Source organism: Mus caroli, unplaced genomic scaffold, assembly GCF_978045245.1.
Source record: "Mus caroli unplaced genomic scaffold, Mus_caroli_1 scaffold_15, whole genome shotgun sequence".
Taxonomy (NCBI): Eukaryota; Metazoa; Chordata; class Mammalia; order Rodentia; family Muridae; genus Mus; species Mus caroli.
In genome coordinates, this window is record NW_028227270.1 from 28,888,386 (window position 1) to 28,910,144 (window position 21,759).

At 41.3% G+C, this 21,759-nt stretch overlaps 1 protein-coding gene across 2 annotated transcripts in view; it reads left to right on the plus strand.

Moving 5' to 3' along the window:
* Fam151b (family with sequence similarity 151 member B) overlaps positions 1 to 20,319 on the plus strand; it is a 39,465-nt gene extending 19,146 nt beyond the window's left edge. For both annotated transcript variants that reach the window (XM_021180790.3, XM_085830911.1), the window contains exon 6: positions 19,716 to 20,319. In XM_021180790.3, coding sequence (XP_021036449.1) covers positions 19,716 to 19,884 — 169 coding nt within the window. In that variant the 3' untranslated portion in view covers positions 19,885 to 20,319. The remainder of the gene's footprint in view (positions 1 to 19,715) is intronic.
* The last annotated feature ends 1,440 nt before the right edge of the window (positions 20,320 to 21,759 follow it).

Below are 21,759 nucleotides of genomic sequence, written 5' to 3' on the forward strand. Positions count from 1 at the left end.
TGAGTCATAAAATATTTATAGATGAATTAAACATCAGGTTGTTTGAGCAGCTGTAGCTGGCATCATGGCAAAAGAGAGGCATTGGCCTGTCTCAGACCATAGTGAGTCAGGGTCTCCACTGCCAACAACTGAAACCAAACCTGGCCAACAAGCAGAGAGGAGATGTATTGAGCTAATAAGGAGGTCTTTCTTTTTTTTAATTTTATGTGCACTGGTGTTGTGCCTGGCATGTATGTCTTTGTGAGGGTGTTAAATCCTCTGGAACTGGAGTTAGAGACACTCATGAGCTGCCTTCTGGGTGCTGGGGAATTGAACATGGCTCTTAACCACTGAACAATCTCTCCAGCCCTCAGATTATTTTATTGTTTTTTAAAATATTTTTTAATCTTTTTTTTACAGTCCAGTCCTTATCCCCATCCCAGTCTGCCCTCTGACTGTTCCACATCCCATACCTCCTCCCCAACCCCCGTCTCCAAGAGGATGTCCCTATTCCCCACCCCCACCCCCGACCCACTAGACCTCCCCACTCCCTGGGGCTTCCAGTCTCTCCAGGGTTTGGTGCATCTTCTCACAGTGAGGCCAGTCGAGGCAGTCCTCTGCTGTATATGTGTTGGGGGCCTCATATCAGCTGGTGTATGCTGCCTGGTTGGTGGCTCAGAGTCTGAAAGATCTTGGGGGTTCAGGTTAGTTGAAACTGCTGGTCTTCCTATGGGGTCACCCTTCTTCTCAGCTTTTTCCAGCTTTTCCCTAGTTTAACCACAGCGGTTCCCGGCTTCTGTCCATTGGTTGGGTGTAAGTATCTACCTCTGACTCTTTCAGCTGCTTGTTGGGCCTCTCAGTGGGCAGCCATGCTAGGCTCCTGTCTATTGCCCTGCATGCAGCTGAACTACTGGGAGGCCTTCAGACTGTGGGCTCTTCAGAGGAGCAGATAAGCTGATGATCTGCCTCAGCAGAAGGTGCAAGCCGGAAAGGATTATTATTATAGTGTGCAATGCTTTAGACGTTCTCTTGGGCAGGCATGTCATCATTATTAACTCATTATTATCACTAACACTGCTTCTAGTTTTGTTTGTTTTAATTAGTGTTGAAGAATTACTCTGAAGTCAATTAGCATAGTGTATTAATTATTAAAGATTATTATTTAAATTATAGCTCTAAATTAAATTGTAAAACTTGGATTCTTATACAGAACTCTAGCTTTTGGAAATATCTCCGTACGTCCCCATTTGAGAAGCACTTACAGCATAAGCAGGTTCTTTATGTGGGTATGGAGGACTTAGCGATCGTACAGAGGCACCGTGAGGTTGAAGCCACAGCTGTGGGGAAGCCTGGCCAAGGCTGCGCTTCGTTCATGTGCAGTTTGCAGTATTCCCACTGATTTGTCATAAGGGTTTTGAAAGGCCATGACTGATCTCCTGAAAAATTTGCAATTCACAGAGGCACCTGCTAATCTGAGAGCCCACAATCAGAAATAAGCCTTCAAACAGTCCTAGTGGGCCTTGACGTGCAGACTAGCAAGCACCAACAGACATGGCTGGGCTCTCTGTGTTCTGGAGTCTAAGAATTTTTAGAGTTTTTTTTCTCTTAAGCAGAAACTGCAGATTTCTTAAATATCTAGCATTAAGTCTTTCAAATTGAAAGTGGTAGATTATATATAAACCTTTTTTCCCCTGTGGTTTTAAACATGGCAGTTGGTCATTACCAAAAGCCATTTCAATGACCTAGACAACTCTATACAGTAAGTTAACAGTAATTTATAAAGCTTGGGTTTTTTTTTCCATAGTAAATTGTCTCACAAAAATATAGAGAGATAATATTTTTAAGAACAGTGAGTGATTATTTTCATCCTTCATTCTGAAGCTATATAAAGCATTAGAGAAACAATAGTTAGTTAACTCATGACCCCTCTTCTCACAATAAAGATAATGTTTGAGAAATAGTTTGTAAAGTAATGACTTCTAGTTACATAAACAGCATAAATTACCAACATTTAAAATGTTCTCAAGTAGTTGTTTGTATTTAAACAGTCTTTTTTTTTTCATTTTTTTAATTAGGTATTTTCTTCATTTACATTTCCAATGCTACCCCAAAAGTCCCCCAAGCCCTCCCCCCACTCCCCCTCCCCCCCCCCACACACACTTCTTGGCCCTGGCTGGCGTTCCCCTGTACTGAGGCATATAAAGTTTGCAAGTTTGCCAATGGGCCTCTCTTTCCACTGATGGCCGACTAGGCCATCTTTTGATACATATGCAGCTAGAGACACGAGCTCTGGGGTACTGGTTAGTTCATAATGTTGTTCCACCTATAGGGTTAGGGTTGCAGATCCCTTCAGCTCCTTGGGTGCTTTCTCTAGCTCCTCCATTGGGGGCCCTGTGATCCATCCAATAGCTGACTGTGAACATCCACTTCTGTGTTTGCTAGGCCCCGGCATAGACTCACGAGTGACAGCTATATCAGGGTCCTTTCAGCAAAATCTTGCTAGTGTGTGCAATGGTGTCAGCGTTTGGAGGCTGATTATGGGATTGGGATCCATCCCATAAACAGTCTTTTAAAAATGATCAGGAAAAGTCAGGACAATGGTAAACCTTAGGCTGTCATTGGAGATATCAGTCGTTTTGATACCAAGTCTCCTGGGTGCTACATTGCATTGTATTTCATTATCTGTTCTCATTAATGGACTACATGCTGTTTTCAGCGTGTCGTTTTTATCAAGTTCTTTTAGCCTTTGCATGTGTGTATGTGCGTGTGATACGCACTCATGTATGTATGTGTGATACAGAGTGTGTATGTATGTATGCAGATACATGCATGTATATGTATGTGTGATGCACATGTGTGTATTTATGTGTGTGATGCGTGTATGTGTATGTGATGCACACATCTGTATGTGTGTGATGCACGCATATGTATGGGTATGATGCACACATGTGTATGGAAAACCTTCACCCTAATGCAAGTGTGGTATAAAGTTGCCTGAGGCTTGGAAGACTGTGGAAGCTAAGCCTTTTTTTTGTGATCTGATATAGTTTTCTCCTTCAATTTATCCCCTAAGTATTTGTCTCAGGAAGTAGTTGAAAACAAGTAACTAAAAGAACACTAATCATGGGCTGGTGAGATGGCTCAGTGGGTAAGAGCACCCGACTGCTCTTCTGAAGGTCCAGAGTTCAAATCCCAGCAACCACATGGTGGCTCACAACCATCCGTAATGAGATCTGGCGTCCTCTTCTGGTCTGTCTGAAGACAGCTACAGTGTACTTACATATAATAATAAATAAATAAATAAATCTTTAAAAAAAAAAAAAAAAGAACACTAATCATTACAAATGAAAAGACAGTTTAGAATTCCCTTCGGTCTCATTTCATTAGTGAAGAAAGACAAATATGTTTTATTTTAATACTTTACCTATCTTCAGTTGGCATTAAAATATACTTCACACGCTCTGTGTGTGTGTGTGTGTATGGGGGAGGGTGCTGGGTATTTCATTCCTGCCGGGCAGAGCACTTCTCCAATGAACTACATTCTCAGACCTTAGATTTTTCTCTTATGAAAAGTGTATAGCTTATGGAAGGGCATATTTTCTTCAATGGCCATAAAAAATCTAACACAAAATAAGTACAATTACTCTTTAAAGCTATGCCATAAGTATCACTGTTCTAGACACAAAATAAGTAAAATTAAACTATACACCATTGTTTCTCAACTTTCCTAATGCTGCAGCCCTTTAATACAGTTCCTCATGCAGCCATAAGATTATTTTGTTGCTACTTTATAACTGTGATTTTGCCCCTATTTTGAGTTATGATGTGACTATCAGATATGCAGGATATCTCACATTTGACCCCAGTGAAAGGATCACTTGACTCCCAAGGGGACTCGACCCACAGCTTGGGAGCCGCTGCTTTGGACAGCATGCAGTGACTGTCATTTTACCGGCTCAGTGAGCAGTTTTCATCCCAGAACTTCTAATTGTAGAGGTTATAAAATCTTGTCATTGCTACAGCTCCGATGGCCTTATACAGCTTGAGACAGGAAGAAGTAGGAAATTTATTATTTATTTTAAGTTAAAGCAAAAGCTTTGAGATGTTTATCTAAGTTGATAAAAACCACAAAATCTGATTGTAATTCTACCTAATGAAGGTTAGGTGCTGGGACCACCGTCGTCGGTGGCTAGTGTTGCCTTGCATAGGTGAGGCCCTTAGCATACCTCGCACCTCCAAACAAACAATAACAAACCAACCCTCTATTGCATTTTGTCTATGGTCTGTATTACTAATGAATTGGTGTTTTAAAAGATTTTTAAAAAAACTATGTGTGTGTGTCTGTGTGTCCACACAAGAGAACATGGGAACATGCCCACATGCACACTGGTAGCTGCAGAGTGCAGACAAAGGTGTTGAGATCCCTGGAGCTGGATTTGTAAGTGGCTGTGAGCAACCCCCATGTGAACCTGGGTCCTCTGCCAGAGCAATCCATGCTCCTAACCCCTGAGCAATCACTTCAGTCGCTAGAGTTACTGTTTTGTATTAGTCTTTTGCTGCCCTCATGCCCTGCATATATATAACATATATGTAATGTTCATTTAACATTATATAACATATATAACATATATGTAATGTGTATAGGAAGGAAGGTCTTTTTCTACATGCTTATATACAAATCTTCCAATACTTTTATCATTTTAAATGCCTTTCAGTTGATTTTCAAGTTTTCAAAGCAAAAAAAAAAAAGTATAATCTCTTTAAACAATATTTTCTCTTCCTTTTTCGCTATCATTTCTTTTCCCCTTTAAAGGCATGCTGCTTAGTGTTTCCAGAACAAGGGTTCACAGCTAGGGAAAGGACACTCTGCAGCAGATAATGCCTTCGGACAGCCTGGCTCCCCAGCCTTCTGTGCCTGGCAGGGATTCTAGGATTCATCTTGTGACACAAGTCCTGACTGTGTTCTGTACTGCACAGGACACCCCCAGGAGGAAAAGTCTCTCACATGATGACATAATGCCCATATGGAGAATTTGAGAAAAGAGTCCAATTATTAGGGATCGTGGGCATGCAGATACTTTCCAAATCCTGCAAAGATGCCAGTCTAAACAAGCATCAAAATTCCAGTGGGTGTTCAGTCTTCGCAAATGCCTTTTCAGTTCCCACTAAAGCAGTCATGGCCGGGTGGGGTGGCACACAACTTTAATCCCAGCAGCCAACAGAGGCAGGTGGGTCACTGTGGTTGAGGCCAGCCCAGTCTGTATAGCAAGCTCTATGGAGGCTACCTCCCTCCACAGAATATCTTCTTCTCCATCTGTGCTTACTAATAGAACATGTTTTGTGCTATTTTGCAGTGTTTTGCCATCCCATCACTTCCCCGTGTGTGTGTGTATGGCATACCAGTCCTGTGTGTGTGTGTCTCAGTGCCAATTCTGTGTTCACCTGCATGATTTTCTTCCCCAGTTTTAGATATGAGGATCCTGTGCATGTCATAAAATGTCCTGTACTTTCTTACATACTCAGAGATATCCAAAATAACATTAAAATGGCCTATGTGTGAAATGTTCTACACCTGAGGCTTTGGGGAATGCTGGACTTGAATAACTTTCTATTTACTGATTAGTAAATGATTTGTTTCTGTTTTAGATGACAAGTTTCATAAATTATATTCTTGTAGAAAATTGTTCATTTTGTCAATGTTTTTAAAATTATTTAGCTACAGCTGACTGAAATAATCTGCTACTCTCTTAGTTTCTTACAAGTCTTCAATTCCTTAACGCAGCTGAACTTTCCCACCAGTTTCTTTGTTAGGCTGGAGAGTTTGCATGCATGGTATATGCGTATGTACACCTTCATACGTGTGCCCGTGTGCATGCAGACACACTCACAGGCCAGAGAGTGGGGTCATGTATTCCTCAGGCATTTTCCACCATATTTTCTGAGACAGTGTTTCTCACTGAACCTGGTGAGGATGGGTGAGGCTGGCTAGCCACCCTGCTGTAGGAGTTTGTTCCCTCCACCCCCATGCTGAGGTAGCAGATCTGTGCCCAAACCACCACACCCTTCCTCTACGTGCGTGTTGGCCATCCCTACTCAGGTCCTACTTCTGGGACAGCCAGGACTACATAGAGAAACCCTTTCTCAAACAAACAAACAAACAAACAAACAAACAAACAAGTTTTACCCACTGGGCTATCTTATCTCCTCGTTCCTAGACTAGATGTTAATTCTTTAAGTGGGATCTTTGGTTGGATTTATTTTTCTGGCTTATGACTTAGTAATTCCTTCCTTTTCTTCCTTGAAACATAGTTCTTTTCACTTCCTGTTGGAGGCTCACACTGTTGGTTGTCATCTTTACATTTGTTAAGATAACGCTCTGAATTACTTATATTAAGATGGATGTAGACGACCGCTGTCTTCCTCTGCCCTGTGCTTGAGCTGTATCCTCTCGGTCTTCTGGAGCTTCCAGCATTGCTGATTTGAACTATGCTGCAGCCGTGGCTCTTTCTCTTTTAGTCTCACACATTATTTGAAAGAAAAATTTTAGCCATCTAAATGATAGCTTCTATCAGTCTCACTTTCTTTAATACTTTCTGCCTTTACTGTCATGTAAGGAGATAATGTCTGTATAACTACTTTTTTAAAAGAAGAATATTTGGTGGTGAATCTGTTGACCTATTTCTAAGTGGCTTGCTCTGTTTCATGGTTCTATGTGTCTTTTATGCCACTAGCATGTGGTTTTGATTACTGTGGCTTTAAGTCAAGAATGTGATACTTTTAATATTTTTCTTCTTGCTCAAGAGTCTTTGGATGTTCAGGTCTTCTATGGTTCCATATAAACTTCAGGTTGATTTATTTCTATAAAAATGTCATAGGTACTCTAGTGGTTTGAATGAGAAGTATCCTTCACAGGCTCAGGTAGTTGAACACTGGGTCTCCAGTTGGTGGTATTGCTTGGGGGGCAGTCTGGGTGGTGCAGCCTTGCTAGAGTGTGTCCCTGGAGGTGGGCATTGAGATCATAGAGCTCTGCCCATTTGTTTTCTGTTTCGCGCTTATGGTTACGATATGATCTCTTAGCTTCCTGTTCCTATCACCATGCCTGCCGTTTACTGCCATGTGTCCCCACCATGGACTCTTGTTCCTCTGCTACTGTAAGCCAACAAAAACTGACTTTCCATGAATTGCTTCTAGCCATGCTGTTTTATCATGGCAACAGAGAAGTGACTCATTCATAAGTTGGTGCTAAGAGTGGACTGTTGCTGTGAAGAACCCGATCATTTTGGAACTTTGGGCAGAAAAGAGGCTGAGTGCAGTAAACAGAGCTAACAGCAGCAAGTAGAGCCTGGAACAGAGCTGTGTAGAGAGCAGTGCAGACTCTGAGGAAGGCCTGGCTAAAGACTCCAGAGGAAAGCGGGGACTTTACAGCAGCTAGGCTGCAGGCCATTCCTGTGATGCTCAGCAGTGGTTCTGGCTGCTTTCTATCTTTGCTATAAGAACTTGCTTGAGGCTAAATTAAAAAGTAAAGGAGAATTTCTTTAGTGGAAGACATTTCAAGACTGCATGTTGATTCTGTGGTATGGTTGTTGTTGATGACACTTCTGCAAGTATACAGTGAAAAGAGCAAGCTGGGGCAAACTAAACACAAATGTACCACCAGAAGAGAAAAAAATGCAAATTTAGTGTTCTAGCCCAGGTGTGTCCCAAAGACAGACTGTAACTGTTATGGAGAGATGCCCTGCTCTGCACTGGAACAAACCTCGAGGAAAGACCCTGCAAGCTCCAACTTATGGAAGAAAGCCTAAGGCATTTTCTGTTCCTAGAAAGCAACTGAGTATAAGAGATGCTGCTGGTGTGATTCAAGGGACCAGAATCCATCTCAAACTGAAAGCCTGATTTGTCAGAATCATCCCCATGGTGCTGGCTTGAGAGGCAAGACAATGAGGGATTCATGGATTCTTCCTCCGAGGTTTCTAATTGCTGCTGAGGTCAGGCTGCATGTGCATTGGAGTCCATGCATGAAGGCCCAGAGAGGCCAAGAGGCTATGAGAGGATTCGAAGCTGTGAAAGTGGGGCCTGATCTGCAGCAAGAAACTAAAAGGTGTTGGCAATGCTAGACCCCTGAGACAGCTACCAAGAAGAGCTACACACTGGGAGTGGGACTAGCCCAAAAGATAGGTGCATGTTGCAGGGAAAGAGGCATCTAAGCTTTTTAAGCCCAGATGTCAGACACAGAGCTACAGGCCTGGTGTTGTGATCCTGATAGGTTTTGAACTTTCTTAGGCCTGGTATTTCTTCACTGCGCTCCCATTCCTCTCCTTAACAGTTGTGATCCATATACTGCTCCATTGTATGTTGGAATATGTGATTTTTTAAAAATAGAGGGTTACAGTCAACAGATTGCCTCGAGTTTCAGAAGAGACTTTGGAATTTAATTAGTGTTAAAAATGTTAAAGACAATGGGAGCTTTTGAAGGTGGACTAGATGATATATGCCCATGAGCCTGTGGAGGTTGGGGAGTGGGACGTAGTGGTTTGAATGAGAAATGTCCCTGGTAGTTTCAGGCATTGGAGCACTTGGCCCCGTTAGTGCTGCCTTTCGGGGAGGTTTAGGTGTTTGCTAGAGTTGCTAGAGGAAGTTCATCCATTACTTGGGGAGGAGGGCTTTGAGATGATAAATCCTCGCCTTGCTTTCAATTTATTCTCTCTACTCTGTGCTTGTGGTTGAAATGTGAGCTCTTAACTTCCTGCTCCCACTGACATGCCTGCTGCCTGCTGCCGTCCCTCCCCACCATGATGGGCTCTTGTCCTTCTGGACCATAAGCCAAAGCTCACCACTTTTGGTCATGGTGTTGTATCCTAACAACCGAACAGTAACTATTACAGGTACTTTAATAGAACCTCATTGTTTGCTTTAAATAGGATGGATGGATGGATAAACAGTGTTAATTTATACTCATTGTCTTCAATCTATAGATATCACACTTCATGTGTTAAATTTATTCTGATTTAATTCTCTGTGATGCTCTTGAATTGGAATTGTTTTCATATTTTCTTTTTTTTTAAGAGTTTTTATTTTTATTTTTTTTTTTTGTTTTTTTTTAATTAGTTATTTTCCTCAATTACATTTCCAATGCTATCCAAAAAGTCCCCAGTACACTCCCCCCCCCCCCCCAGTTCCCCACCCACCCACCCCCACCCCTTGGCCCTGACATTCCCCTGTACTGGGGCATATAAAGTTTGCAAGTCCAATGGGCCTCTCTTTCCAGTGATGGCCGACTAGCCCATCTTTTGATACAAATGCAGCTAGAGTCAAGAGCTCTGGGGTACTGGTTAGTTCATAATAATGATCCACCTATGGGGTTGCAGTTCCCTTTAGCTCCTTGGGTACGTTCTCTAGCTCCTCCATTGGGGGCCCTGTGATCCATCCAATAGCTGACTGTGAGCATCCACTTCTGTGTTTGCTAGGCCCCGGCATTGTCTCACAAAAGACAGCTATATCTGGGTCCTTTCAGCAAAATCTTGCTAGTGTATGCAATGGTGTCAGTGTTTGGAAGCTGATTATGGGATGGATCCCTGGATATGGCAGTCTTTAGATGGTCCATCCTTTCTTCAAAGCTCCAAACTTTATCTCTGTAACTCTTTCCATGGGTGTTTTGTTCCCAATTCCAAGAAGGGGCACAGTGTCCACACTTTGGCCTTCGTTCTTCTTGAGTTTCATGCGTTTAACAAATTGTATCTTATATCTTGGGTATCCTAAGTATTTGGGCTAATATCCACTTATCAGTGAGTACATATTGTGTGAGTTCCTTTGTGAATATGTTACCTCACTCAGGATGATGCCCTCCAGATCCATCCATTTGCCTAGTAATTTCATAAATTCATTCCTTTTAATAGCTGAGTAGTACTCCATTGTGTAAATGTACCACATTTTCTGTATCCTTTCCTCTGTTGAGGGGCATCTGGGTTCTTTCCAGCTTCTGGCTATTATAAATAAGGCTGCTATGAACATAGTGGAGCATGTGTCCTTCTTACCGGTTGGAACATCTTCTGGATATATGCCCAGGAGAGGTATTGCTGGATCCTCTGGTAGTATTATGTCCAATTTTCTGAGGAACCGCCAAACTGATTTCCAGAGTGGTTGTACCAGCTTGCAATCCCACCAACAATGAAGGAGTGTTCCTCTTTCTCCATGTCCTCGCCAGCATCTGCTGTCACCTGAATTTTTGATCTTAGCCATTCTGACTGGTGTGAGGTGGAATCTCAGGGTTGTTTTGATTTGCATTTCCCTGATGATTAAGGATGTTGAACATTTTTTCAGGTGCTTCTCTGCCATTCAGTATTCCTCAGGTGAGAATTCTTTGTTCAGTTCTGAGCCCCATTTTCTAACGGGGTTATTTGATTTTCTGGAGTCAACCTTCTTGAGTTCCTTATATATATATTGGATATTAGTCCCCTATCTGATTTAGGATAGGTAAAGATCCTTTCCCAATCTGTTGGTGGTCTTTTTGTCTTATTGACAGTGTCTTTTGCCTTGCAGAAGCTTTGCAACTTTATGAGGTCCCATTTATCGATTCTCGATCTTACAGCGCAAGCCTTTGCTGTTCTATTCAGGAATTTTTCCCCTGTACCCATATCTTCGAGGCTTTTCCCTATTTTCTCCTCTATAAGTTTCAGTGTCTCTGGTTTTATGTGGAGTTCCTTAATCCACTTAGATTTGACCTTGGTACAAGGAGATAGGAATGGATCAATTTGCATTCTTCTACATGATAACCGCCAGTTGTGCCAGCACCATTTGTTGAAAATGCTGTCTTTTTTCCACTGGATGGTTTTTGCTCCCTTGTCAAAGATCAAGTGACCATAGGTATGTGGGTTGATCTCAGGGTCTTCAATTCTGTTCCATTGGTCTACTTGTCTGTCGTTATACCAGTACCATGCAGTTTTTATCACAATTGCTCTGTAGTACAGCTTTAGGTCAGGCATGGTGATTCCACCAGAGGTTCTTTTATCCTTGAGAAGAGTTTTTGCTATCCTAGGTTTTTTGTTGTTCCAGATGAATTTGCAGATTGAAGAATTGAGTTGGAATTTTGATGGGGATTGCATTGAATCTGTAGATTGCTTTTGGTAAGATAGCCATTTTTACAATGTTGATCCTGCCAATCCATGAGCATGGGAGGTTTTTCCATCTTCTGAGATCTTCTTTAATTTCTTTCTTCAGGGACTTGAAGTTCTTGTCATACAGATCTTTCACTTCCTTAGTTAGAGTCACGCCAAGGTATTTTATATTGTTTGTGACTATTGAGAAGGGTGTTGTTTCCCTAATTTCCTTCTCTGCTTGTTTATCCTTTGTGTACAGAAAGGCCATTGACTTGCTTGAGTTAATTTTATATCCAGCTACTTCACCGAAGCTATTTATCAGGCTTAGGAGTTCTCTGGTGGAATTTTTAGGGTCATTTATGTATACTATCATATCATCTGCAAAAAGCGATACTTTGACTTCTTCTTTTCCGATTTGTATCCCCTTGATCTCCTTTTGTTGTCTAATTGCTCTGGCTAGGACTTCAAGTACAATGTTGAATAGGTAGGGAGAGAGTGGGCAGCCTTGTCTAGTCCCTGATTTTAGTGGGATTGCTTCCAGCTTCTCACCATTTACTTTGATGTTGGCTACTGGTTTGCTGTAGATTGCTTTTATCATGTTTAGGTATGGGCCTTGAATTCCTGATCTTTCTAAGACTTTTATCATGAATGGGTGTTGGATTTTTGTCAAATGCTTTTTCAGCATCTAACGAGATGATCATGTGGTTTTTGTCTTTGAGTTTGTTTATATAATGGATTGCATTGATGGATTTTCGTATATTGAACCATCCTTGCATCCCTGGGATGAAACCTACTTGGTCAGGATGGATGATTGTTTTGATGTGTTCTTGAATTCGGTTAGTGAGAACTTTATTGAGGATTTTTGCATCAATATTCATAAGGCAAATTGGTCCGAAGTTCTCTATTTTTGTTGGGTCTTTATGTGGTTTAGGTATCAGAGTAATTGTGGCTTCATAGAATGAGTTGGGTAGAGTACCTTCTGATTCTATTTTGTGGAATAGTTTGTGAAGAACTGGGATTAGATCTTCTTTGAAGGTCTGATAGAACTCTGCACTAAACCCATCTGGTCCTGGGCTTTTTTTGGTTGGGAGACTATTAATGACTGCTTCTATTTCTTTAGGGGATATGGGACTGTTTAGATCATTAACCTGATCTTGATTTAACTTTGGTACCTGGTATCTGTCTAGAAGCTTGTCCATTTCATCCAGGTTCTCCAGTTTTGTTGAGTATAGCCTTTTGTAGAAGGATCTGATGGTGTTTTGGATTTCTTCAGGGTCTGTTGTTATGTCTCCCTTTTCATTTCTGATTTTGTTAATTAGAGTACTTTCCCTATGCCCTCTAGTGAGTCTGGCTAAGGGTTTATCTATCTTGTTGATTTTCTCCAAGAACCAGCTCCTCGATTGGTTGATTCTTTGAATTGTTCTTCTTGTTTCCACTTGGTTGATTTCACCCCTGAGTTTGATTATTTCTTGCCGTCTACTCCTCTTGGGTGAATTTGCTTCCTTTCGTTCTAGAGCTTTTAGGTGTGTTGTCAAGCTGCTAATGTGTGCTCTCTCTAGTTTTTTTTTTTGGAGGCACTCAGAGCTATGAGTTTTCCTCTTAGAAATGCTTTCAATGTGTCCCATAAGTTTGGGTATGTTGTGGCTTCATTTTCATTAAACTCCAGAAAGTCCTTAATTTCTTTCTCTATTCCTTCCTTGACCAAGGTATCATTGAGAAGAGTGTTGTTTAGTTTCCACATGTGTGTTGGCTTTCTATTATTTATTTTGTTATTGAAGATCAGTCTTAGTCCATGGTGATCTGATAGGGTGCATGGGACAATTTCAATATTTTTGTATCTGTTGAGGCCTGTTTTGTGACCGATTATGTGGTCAATTTTGGAGAAGGTACCGTGAGGTGCTGAGAAGAAGGTATATCCTTTCGTTTTAGGATAAAATGTTCTGTAGATATCTGTCAGATCCATTTGTTTCATAACCTCTGTTAGTTTCACTGTGTCCCTGTTTAGTTTCTGCTTCCATGATCTGTCCATTGGTGAAAGTGGTGTGTTGAAGTCTCCCACTATTATTGTGTGAGGTGCAATGTGTGCTTTGACCTTTACTAAAGTATCTTTAATGAATGAGGCTGCCCTTGTATTTGGCGCATAGATATTCAGAATTGATAGTTCCTCTTGGAGGATTTTACCTTTGATGAGAATGAAGTGCCCTTCCTTGTCTTTTTTGATGACTTTGGGTTGGAAGTCAATCTTATCAGATATTATAATGGCTACTCCAGCTTGTTTCTTCCTACCATTTGCTTGGAAAATTGTTTTCCAGCCTTTCATTCTGAGGTAGTGTCTTATCTTTTTTTCTGAGATGAGTTTCCTGTAAGCAGCAAAATGTTGGGTCCTGTTTCTGTAGCCAGTTTGTTAGTCTATGTCTTTTTATTGGGGAGTTGAGTCCATTGATATTAAGAGTTATTAGGGAGAAGTAATTGTTGCTTCCTTTTATTTTTGTTGTTAGAGTTGGTGTTCTGTTATTGTGGCTGTCTTCTTTTAGGTTTGTTGAGGAATTACCTTCTTGCTTTTTCTAGGACGTGGTTTCCGTCCTTGTATTGGTTTTTTTCTGTTATTATCCTTTGAAGGGCTGGATTCGTGGAAAGATAATTTGTGAATTTGGTTTTGTCGTGGAATACTTTGGTTTCTCCATCTATGGTAATTGAGAGTTTGGCTGGGTATAGTAGCCTGGGCTGGAAATTGTGTTCTCTTAGTTTCTGTATAACATCTGTCCAGGATCTTCTGGCTTTCATAGTCTCTGGTGAAAAATCCGGTGTAATTCTGATAGGCTTGCCTTTATATGTTACTTGACCTTTTTCCCTTACTGCTTTTAGTATTCTATCTTTATTTAGTGCATTTGTTGTTTTGATTATTATGTGTCGGAAGGAATTTCTTTTCTGGTCCAGTCTATTTGGAGTTCTGTAAGCTTCTTGTATGTTCATGGGCATCTCTTTCTTTAGGTTTGGGAAGTTTTCTTCTATAATTTTGTTGAAGATAATTACTGGTCCTTTGAGTTGAAAATCTTCATTCTCATCTACTCCTATTATCCGTAGGTTTGGTCTTCTCATTTTGTCCTGGATTTCCTGGATGTTTTGAGTTAGGATCTTTGTGGATTTTGTATTTTCTTTGATTGTCGTGCCTATGTTCTCTATGGAGTCTTCTGCACCTGAGATTCTCTCTTCCATCTCTTGTATTCTGTTGCTGATGCTCACATCTATGGTTCCAGATTTCTTTCCTAGTGTTTCTATCTCCAGCATTGCCTCAATTTGGGTTTTCTTCATTGTCTCTACTTCCCTTTTTAGGTCTTGGATGGTTTTATTCAATTCCATCACCTTTTTGGTCTGGTTTTCCTGCAATTCTTTAATGGATTTTTGTGCTTCCTCTTTAATGTCTTCTACCTGTTTAGCAGTGTTCTCCTGTATTTCTTTAAGTGTATTATTAAAGTCCTTCTTGATGTCCTCTACCATCATCATGAGATATGCTTTTAGATCCGGGTCTAGCTTCTCCGGTGTGTTGGGGTGCCCTGGACTGGGCGAAGTGGGAGTGCTGGGTTCTGATGATGGTGAGTGGTCTTGGTTTCTGTTAGTAAGATTATTACGTTTACCTTTCGCCATCTGGTAATCTCTGGGGTTAGTTGTTATCATTGTCACTGTTTAAAGAATGGAGCAGACGCTGTGTTCCACTCACCAGAATTCTTAAGATCCTGTGGCGGGTGTTGTGGGTAGCTGGCGGGTGTCAGCTGACCCTGCGCCTTAGCTACCCTGGTGCTGGTCTGACCGGAAGAGGCTTGTGGCCCTACTCAGGCCGGTTTTCTGCTTCCCTAACTAATGCAGTCTCAGGTCCCGTGCGGAATTGGATTGGAGCAGAAGCTGTGTTCCACTCACCAGAAGTCTTAAGATCCTGTGGTGGGTGTTGTGGGTAGCTGGTGGGTGTCAGCCGACCCTGCGCCCTAGCTACCCTGGTGTTAGTCAGACCGGAAGAGGCTTGTGGCCCTACTCAGGCCGGTTTTCTGCTTCCCTAACTAATGCAGTCTCAGGTCCCGCACGCAATTGGATTGGAGCAGAAGCTGTGTTCCACTCACCAGAAGTCTTAAGATCCTGTGGCAGGTGTTTTGTGGGTAGCTGGCGAGTGTCAGCCGACCCTGCGCCCTAGCTACCCCGGTGCTGATCTGACCGGAAGAGGCTTGTCTCATATTTTCTTTTTTCTTATTTATTGTTAGTATATAGAAATGCACAGATTTTTATGTTATTTCATTATGCACCTTTACCATCTTAGTATTCGATTGCTTGAAGAGACACCATGACCAAGGCAACATATAAAAGAAAGCATTTAATTGGGAGCTTGCTTATACAGTTTTAGAGGGTGAGTCCATGACCATCATGACAGGAAGCAGACAAGCAAGCATGGTACTTGTAGCAGTAGCTGAGATCTTTGAGAGAGAAATTGGACCCAGCATGGGTTTTTGGAACCTTAAAGCCCAGTCTCCCACAAGAGAGTATCCCAATAAGGCCACACCTCATCTTTCCTAAGCCAACTGGGAACCAAGCATTCAAATATCTGAGCCTCTGGGGTCTATTCTTATTTAAACCACATTTACTAAATGTATTGCTTTGACAGTTTTGTTTGTTTGAATTAGCACATATTATTATAGATTCCATTATGCTGTTTTGTGCATTCTTTTTGTTGGTTCCTTCTCCTACCGCCCTTCACCCCTCACTAGCTCCTTCCAGTCCTTTCCTGCCCCAAGTGGCCCTTATTCTGCCTTTATATCACATGTATTCATTTACCATCTTACCCCTTCCTTCTAAACTTCTTACTCTCCTTAAAGGTCACCTTTTTACTTTTATTGACTCTGCTCCCTTCACATAATAGTAACTAAAATCTATGGTCCTCAAACAGGAAAAAATATATGGTATTTGTCTGTTGCGCAGGATTATTTCTGGAAGACATGCACAAATATCTGCTTACCCCAGATAGAGAATTGATGTCAAACCAAAGTATTGATATTACCAAAGTCTAACTTGGTAAACCCTTGAGTTTATTTGGGTTATTTCCAAGATTGTGAGTAAAAGTTTACTTACAGTAGCATGAATGACTCAGAGGCGTCTGCATCACAAAAAGTTCACCCCAACACAATGATGATTATGAAATGATGATTATAGAGTCCCAGAACTATCTACTTAACTGGCCAGCAACTTTACAGATCAAAGTCTCCTCTCCTCAGCAGGCCTTACTGCTTAGAGGAGGAGGAGAAGGTGGAGGAGGAATAGGAGGGGGAGGGGAAGGGGAAGGGGAAGGAGGAGGAGGAATAGGAGGGGGAGGGGGAACAGGAAGGGGAGGAGGAGGAGGAGGTAGTGGTGGTCTTCTGAGTCTGGTAAATTTTAGGAACTTCCTGAGACTTGTGAGTTGTTTACTTCCTGAATGTTAAGTCATCTTCCTTAGTACTTTCTAGATCTTAAGGAGTTGTCTTGAGGATGGAATCTTTTAATTCAGAGAAAATTATCTTTCTGAGCTTGAGATACTTTATTTAAAACTATTTTCAGCTATATTTTCCAACAAATGTGATATCATTTTTGTTTATGGCTGAATAAAAATCCACTGTATATATGTACCACATGTTCTTTAGTCATCTGTTAATGGAAGTTTAGGATGATCTCATTCCTTACTGTTGTCAATAGTGGACAGTAGACATGAATGTGCAAGCATCTGATAGGATGTGGGATGCTTTGCATGTCTGTCTGGGAGTGCCTTACCTAGGTCTTTTGATAGTTTTGTCTTCAGTATTTTGAGCAACCTCTACACAAATCTCACCGTCCTGCAGTCTGATGTCCACCAGTGTCCTCACTGTGCAGTCTAGTATTCCACCACTGTCCTCACTATCCCTGCCATCTGATGTCCAGTGGTTTCTCTTTTCTTGCATTCTCTCCAGAATTTATTGTTTTCTAGTTCTAATACAGAACCTCAAAACTTTTGTTTTCTTTTCTTTGGTGGCTAATAAATGGAGAGTTTAAAAAATATTATTGGCTGTTTGTGTCCTTTTGAGAAATTTCTATTCAATTCATTAGCTCATTATTGATTATAAGATTTAGGGCTTGGATGTTTAATTTTCTCAGTTCTTTCTGTTTCCTAAATGTTAGCTATGAGTGCCGCTGGCACATACTTCCTTCTCTTTGGTAGACTGTGTGCTCACCCTGTTGGTGGTTTCTTCTGCTGTGCAGAAACTTTCTAATTGGATGCAATTCTCTTGTCAATTCTTGGAGTTGTTTCCTGTATATTGAGAGCTCATTTCAGAAGGTCCTTGCCTCTACCTTCTTCCCTATGTTTTCCTCTGCTAGTTTCAGAGGCAGCTTTCCCGTCAGAACTATCTTAGCTGTCATCCAGAATTCTAGTGAATTGTGCTGTTGTTTTCACTCGTGACCAGAAGCTTTTAAAATCCCCCCTCTGCCTTATCTAGTGTCTCACTCTTCATTCAAAAGTGTGTGTTTTAGGGGTTGTGGATGTTGGTAGAGTGCTTGCCTAGGATACAGAAGTCAGGGATTTGATCCTCAGAAGTGAATAAGTAACAGAAGTGCATCATGCAGTCTGAGTGTCGGCTTAGGTCTGTGGTGTCCCTGGCTACTGCTTTATAGTTCTAGTTAAGCATACATATTAGGAAGTATTCCAATTTCATTAAGGCTGGCTTTGTGGCCTATAATTTAATTGATTTTAGAGAAGATTTCATCTGCCACCACAGAGTCCTTATTCCCTGTCAGTCGGGTGAGGCATCCCGCAGCTCTCTCTTGCTCTGTGGCACAAGTTAGAGCTGATGCTTTTTTGATATTTGGGGGAGGGTCTGGAAGACACCCCCCCCAGGGAACAGAGTAGGGTACTGAGGTCCCCCACTATTGCAGTCAGGACCTATCTGACCTTGCATGCCCTTTAATGTTTGTTGTCTAAAGCTAAGAGTCCTAGAATTCAGTGTATAAATATTTCTCCTTGCTTTCTGCCTTCTCTGTGGGTTGTTCCTTTATGCACATGTAGCATGCTTCTTCATCTCCTGTGATGAGGCTGGGGCCCATTCTGCAATGTTATGCACATGTAGAACAGGTGAGAGGAGAGGATCCAAGGGCAGGATGTGATGAAGCAGGGACACACAGATGCCTCAGGGTTCTGGCCACCCACAGTTTCTTGCTTTGTGTTTTGGTTACCTTAACATTCACTTTATAATAATTGATTAAAAAATCTACATTTCTGATTTAAATACCATCTGTGATTTTTTTCACAATATAAAAAAAATTTTTAAATATATCCTGAAAATTGATTTAAATGAATCCAGTTTAAGATATCCTTTAGCAATCTTATTTATCCTATTTCAGTTTTAATAAAATGGAGAGCTATTTAATGAGGCAGAAATGACCTGGAAAATTCTTTTCTTAACCTAAATGATCATATCTGTGTCTTGTTATAAGGTTCATTACCATGGAACCCAGATAAATTAATAGATTCTATCTGAGAAAAAATACATAGACTTAAAAGCGAATGTTCATGCCTTTCTTTTCTGTGACCTGTACCATAGTTTAAAATTCTTCTCCATGTGTCACGTGTCACTTCTGGGAACAAAGTCTGAAACATTTCCCTCTGTTATATTTCTTTCTGCTCAAATCTCCTCAGGACAGGAGCTTAGCAAAGTCATGCCCCTGACTCACCCTGTGTCACCATTAGTAGCAGAAATGCCTAGAGCTGTCCCCTGGATTCTCACAGGTTTATGGGAAACTAGGGGTGTGACTCCTGGAGAGTGCCATTTCCAGGCCGGGCTCCACAGCCGTACCAGGAAAAATGGAAGCAAAGCAAATACTGCCCAGACTGTGTTACGTTTGTATGCGTGTGAAACCTAACATGTACTCTTATTTTTAAAATTGTCTTCTTCCTTGTTTTCATCTTATTTTTGCATGTTCTGTGTGGTGAGGGTTGCATGTGCCTCACAGCGTGCATGCAGAGTTTGAGGACAGCTTATGGGAGCTGGTTCTCTATCCTTCCACCAGTGGGTCCCCAGGATTCACCAGTGGGTCCCCAGGAGTGAGCTCAGGTCACCAGGCTTGGCATTGGTGTTTTAACTGACGAGTCTGCTCACCAGCCCTTTCGCTCTTGTTAATGATATCTCTTGGCATTCGGTCACTTCATGAGAAAACCTCAAAGGCATAGTGGCACTGTCACTAGTGGCTGCATCTTGGGAATGACAGTGACTCTTGATCATGTCACAGTCTCTTCCCATCATGCATTTTGTTTCCGTCTGACCAGGCTATTGAGAAAACTCTGGTTCATAGTTGTAATTTTATTTGGAGGACTGAGTCTTTGATCAGCAGCAAAAGCTTTCATCAGCTCCTTTACAAAACCTGAGTCATTTCCAGTGCCTCAGCGTGGGTCCTTACGCCACCGAGCATCTCACAATTGAAATATAGAAATTGCATAATTTATACGGTGGCAGTGGGGATCTGCTTCATTGCTGATCGCTTTGATGTTGCTGAAGGACAGGACGGGAGCAGGGCAGTGTAAGGTTAGACTGTGGGCTTTGGGGAATTCTCCATCCATTTCTTATCTCTCCATTTGACCTGTTCACTTCTGTTTTTATGCAGGTACAGCTTAACTGTTTGGACGGGAAAAGATGACATTTATTCCACTGAGGATTTACTTTACATTCGAGACTATTTTAATAAAACCCAAGTTTTCTATGATATTTTAGAACCACAAAACCATGAATTTAAACAAGCCATTGGAATCCGAGTCTATCCTCTAAGAATATAATTCTTAATTATATATATATATTTCTTCTAAATCATGTTCTCTTTGGTTTCCTTTGCTTTTTGCTGCTTTGGTCTCAATCAATGGCTGTATTAATTGTAATTATTGGCTTATGCTAAATGTATCTAATCAGAAATGTTTATTGTGTGTTTCCTCTGACTTTATAATGTCTGATGGCAGAACATGTCTGTACTTTGCCAACTGTAATAAAATTGTTTAGAAATTATAGTAACAGTGTTCAAGCTGGGTATGGTAGCATGTGCATATAAAACCCCAAGACTTCTGGGACTAAAACAGGAAGATCAAGAATTCAAGAGTAGCCTGGGCTAGATTGTGATACCCTGTCTCAAAAGCAAATGTTTTATAACGTCTCTATAATCCTCACACATTAATTTTGTAAAAAGGTTTGAATTAATAAATTAACTACTTTTTGATGAAGTTAGATGTACAGTATATTTGTCCAAAATGAGGTTTTCTCTATCTAACCCTTAGCACCTTTGTTGAGAAGTGTTTCTGCATTTGTTTGTTGTGTATGTCTATGTATATATATGTTGTGGTGAGTATGTGGAGGTCAGAGGACAACGTGGAGAAGTGGTTCTTTCCTTCTGCCATGTGCATCCTGAGCTCGGCAGCAGCAAGCAGCTTTCCTGCTGAGCAATCTTTCTGGCCTAATCGTCTTAAAACAATAGTATATAATGGCTAAGTGACATTCAAGATGCTGCCACTCAGACTAAGGTTTAAAGGAACCACTCAGATTAAGCAAGGTCTAAAGGCCTCCTAAGAAGTAAGAGAATTTAAAAGGGAACTGTGAGACTTATTCTACTGCAGGTATATTATGAATGGTCAGTTGTGTGGGAAAACGACACACACACATGATTGAAGAGCACCTTTGGCCTAGACATAAAAGCTGAGCCTAGTAGGCCTTTAGCAGTGAGTATAGAGGTTTCATGACTCCTGAGGAGGGCAGGAAGTACTAACTCTAAGAGAAAATAGAGATAAATGGATTTTAACAAAGTTTTCATTGAAGACACCATTGAGATGGCACAGTAATTAAGAGCACTGGCTGCTTTTCCATAGCACTGGATGGCTCACAATGGTCTGAAACTCCAGATCTACAGGATCCTATGCCATCTTCTGGCTTCCTCAACTACTGCACTCATGTGATTCACAGGCATACATTCAGACAAAGCACCCATAAACATGAAATAAAAATGAGTTCTTAAAAAAAAAGAAGACAGAGATGCTATTGAGGCTTATCTGACAACTGGGTGCTATTTTATGCAAAGAGCTCCTATAAACTGGTAAAAAGCCAAAAGCTTGAATTTAAAAAATGAGACAAAAACTAAGAGATACATCACAAAATAAAATATTTATATACCCAAAGCAAGTTTTTCTGGAAAGGTCCTGACGGTATTACCTCTCATTCCAGGAAATGCCATTCAAATCACAGTGAGATACCAGTGCATATGTTGCAGAATGGCTGGCACTATAAGGACTGACAATTGCGGGGTGGGTGGGGTGCGGGGAGCCTTCCTGCAGTGTCCAGTAAAGATGATAACTCTGCCCTAGGTCCCAGCCACTCAATCCATAAATGTAAAGTCGAGGGAGTGCCTGTGCACACAGAAAGAGACTTGTGACAGAATGCTGGTGGCACTTCTATCCTGAGCCCCTAATTAGAAACAACACATTTCCATCAGCAAGAAGACTGCTAAATACAATGGACTTACTACACAGCCCTAAAATGGTGTGAGCCTCTTATTCACAGTCAGGATAATAGTAAACACAGTGCAGAAGGAATGGGACAGCTGAGCACACACTCTGTGGATCCATTTGTATGAAGTCCCAGAGCATCCAACAGAGGTCAGAATGATGGCTGCT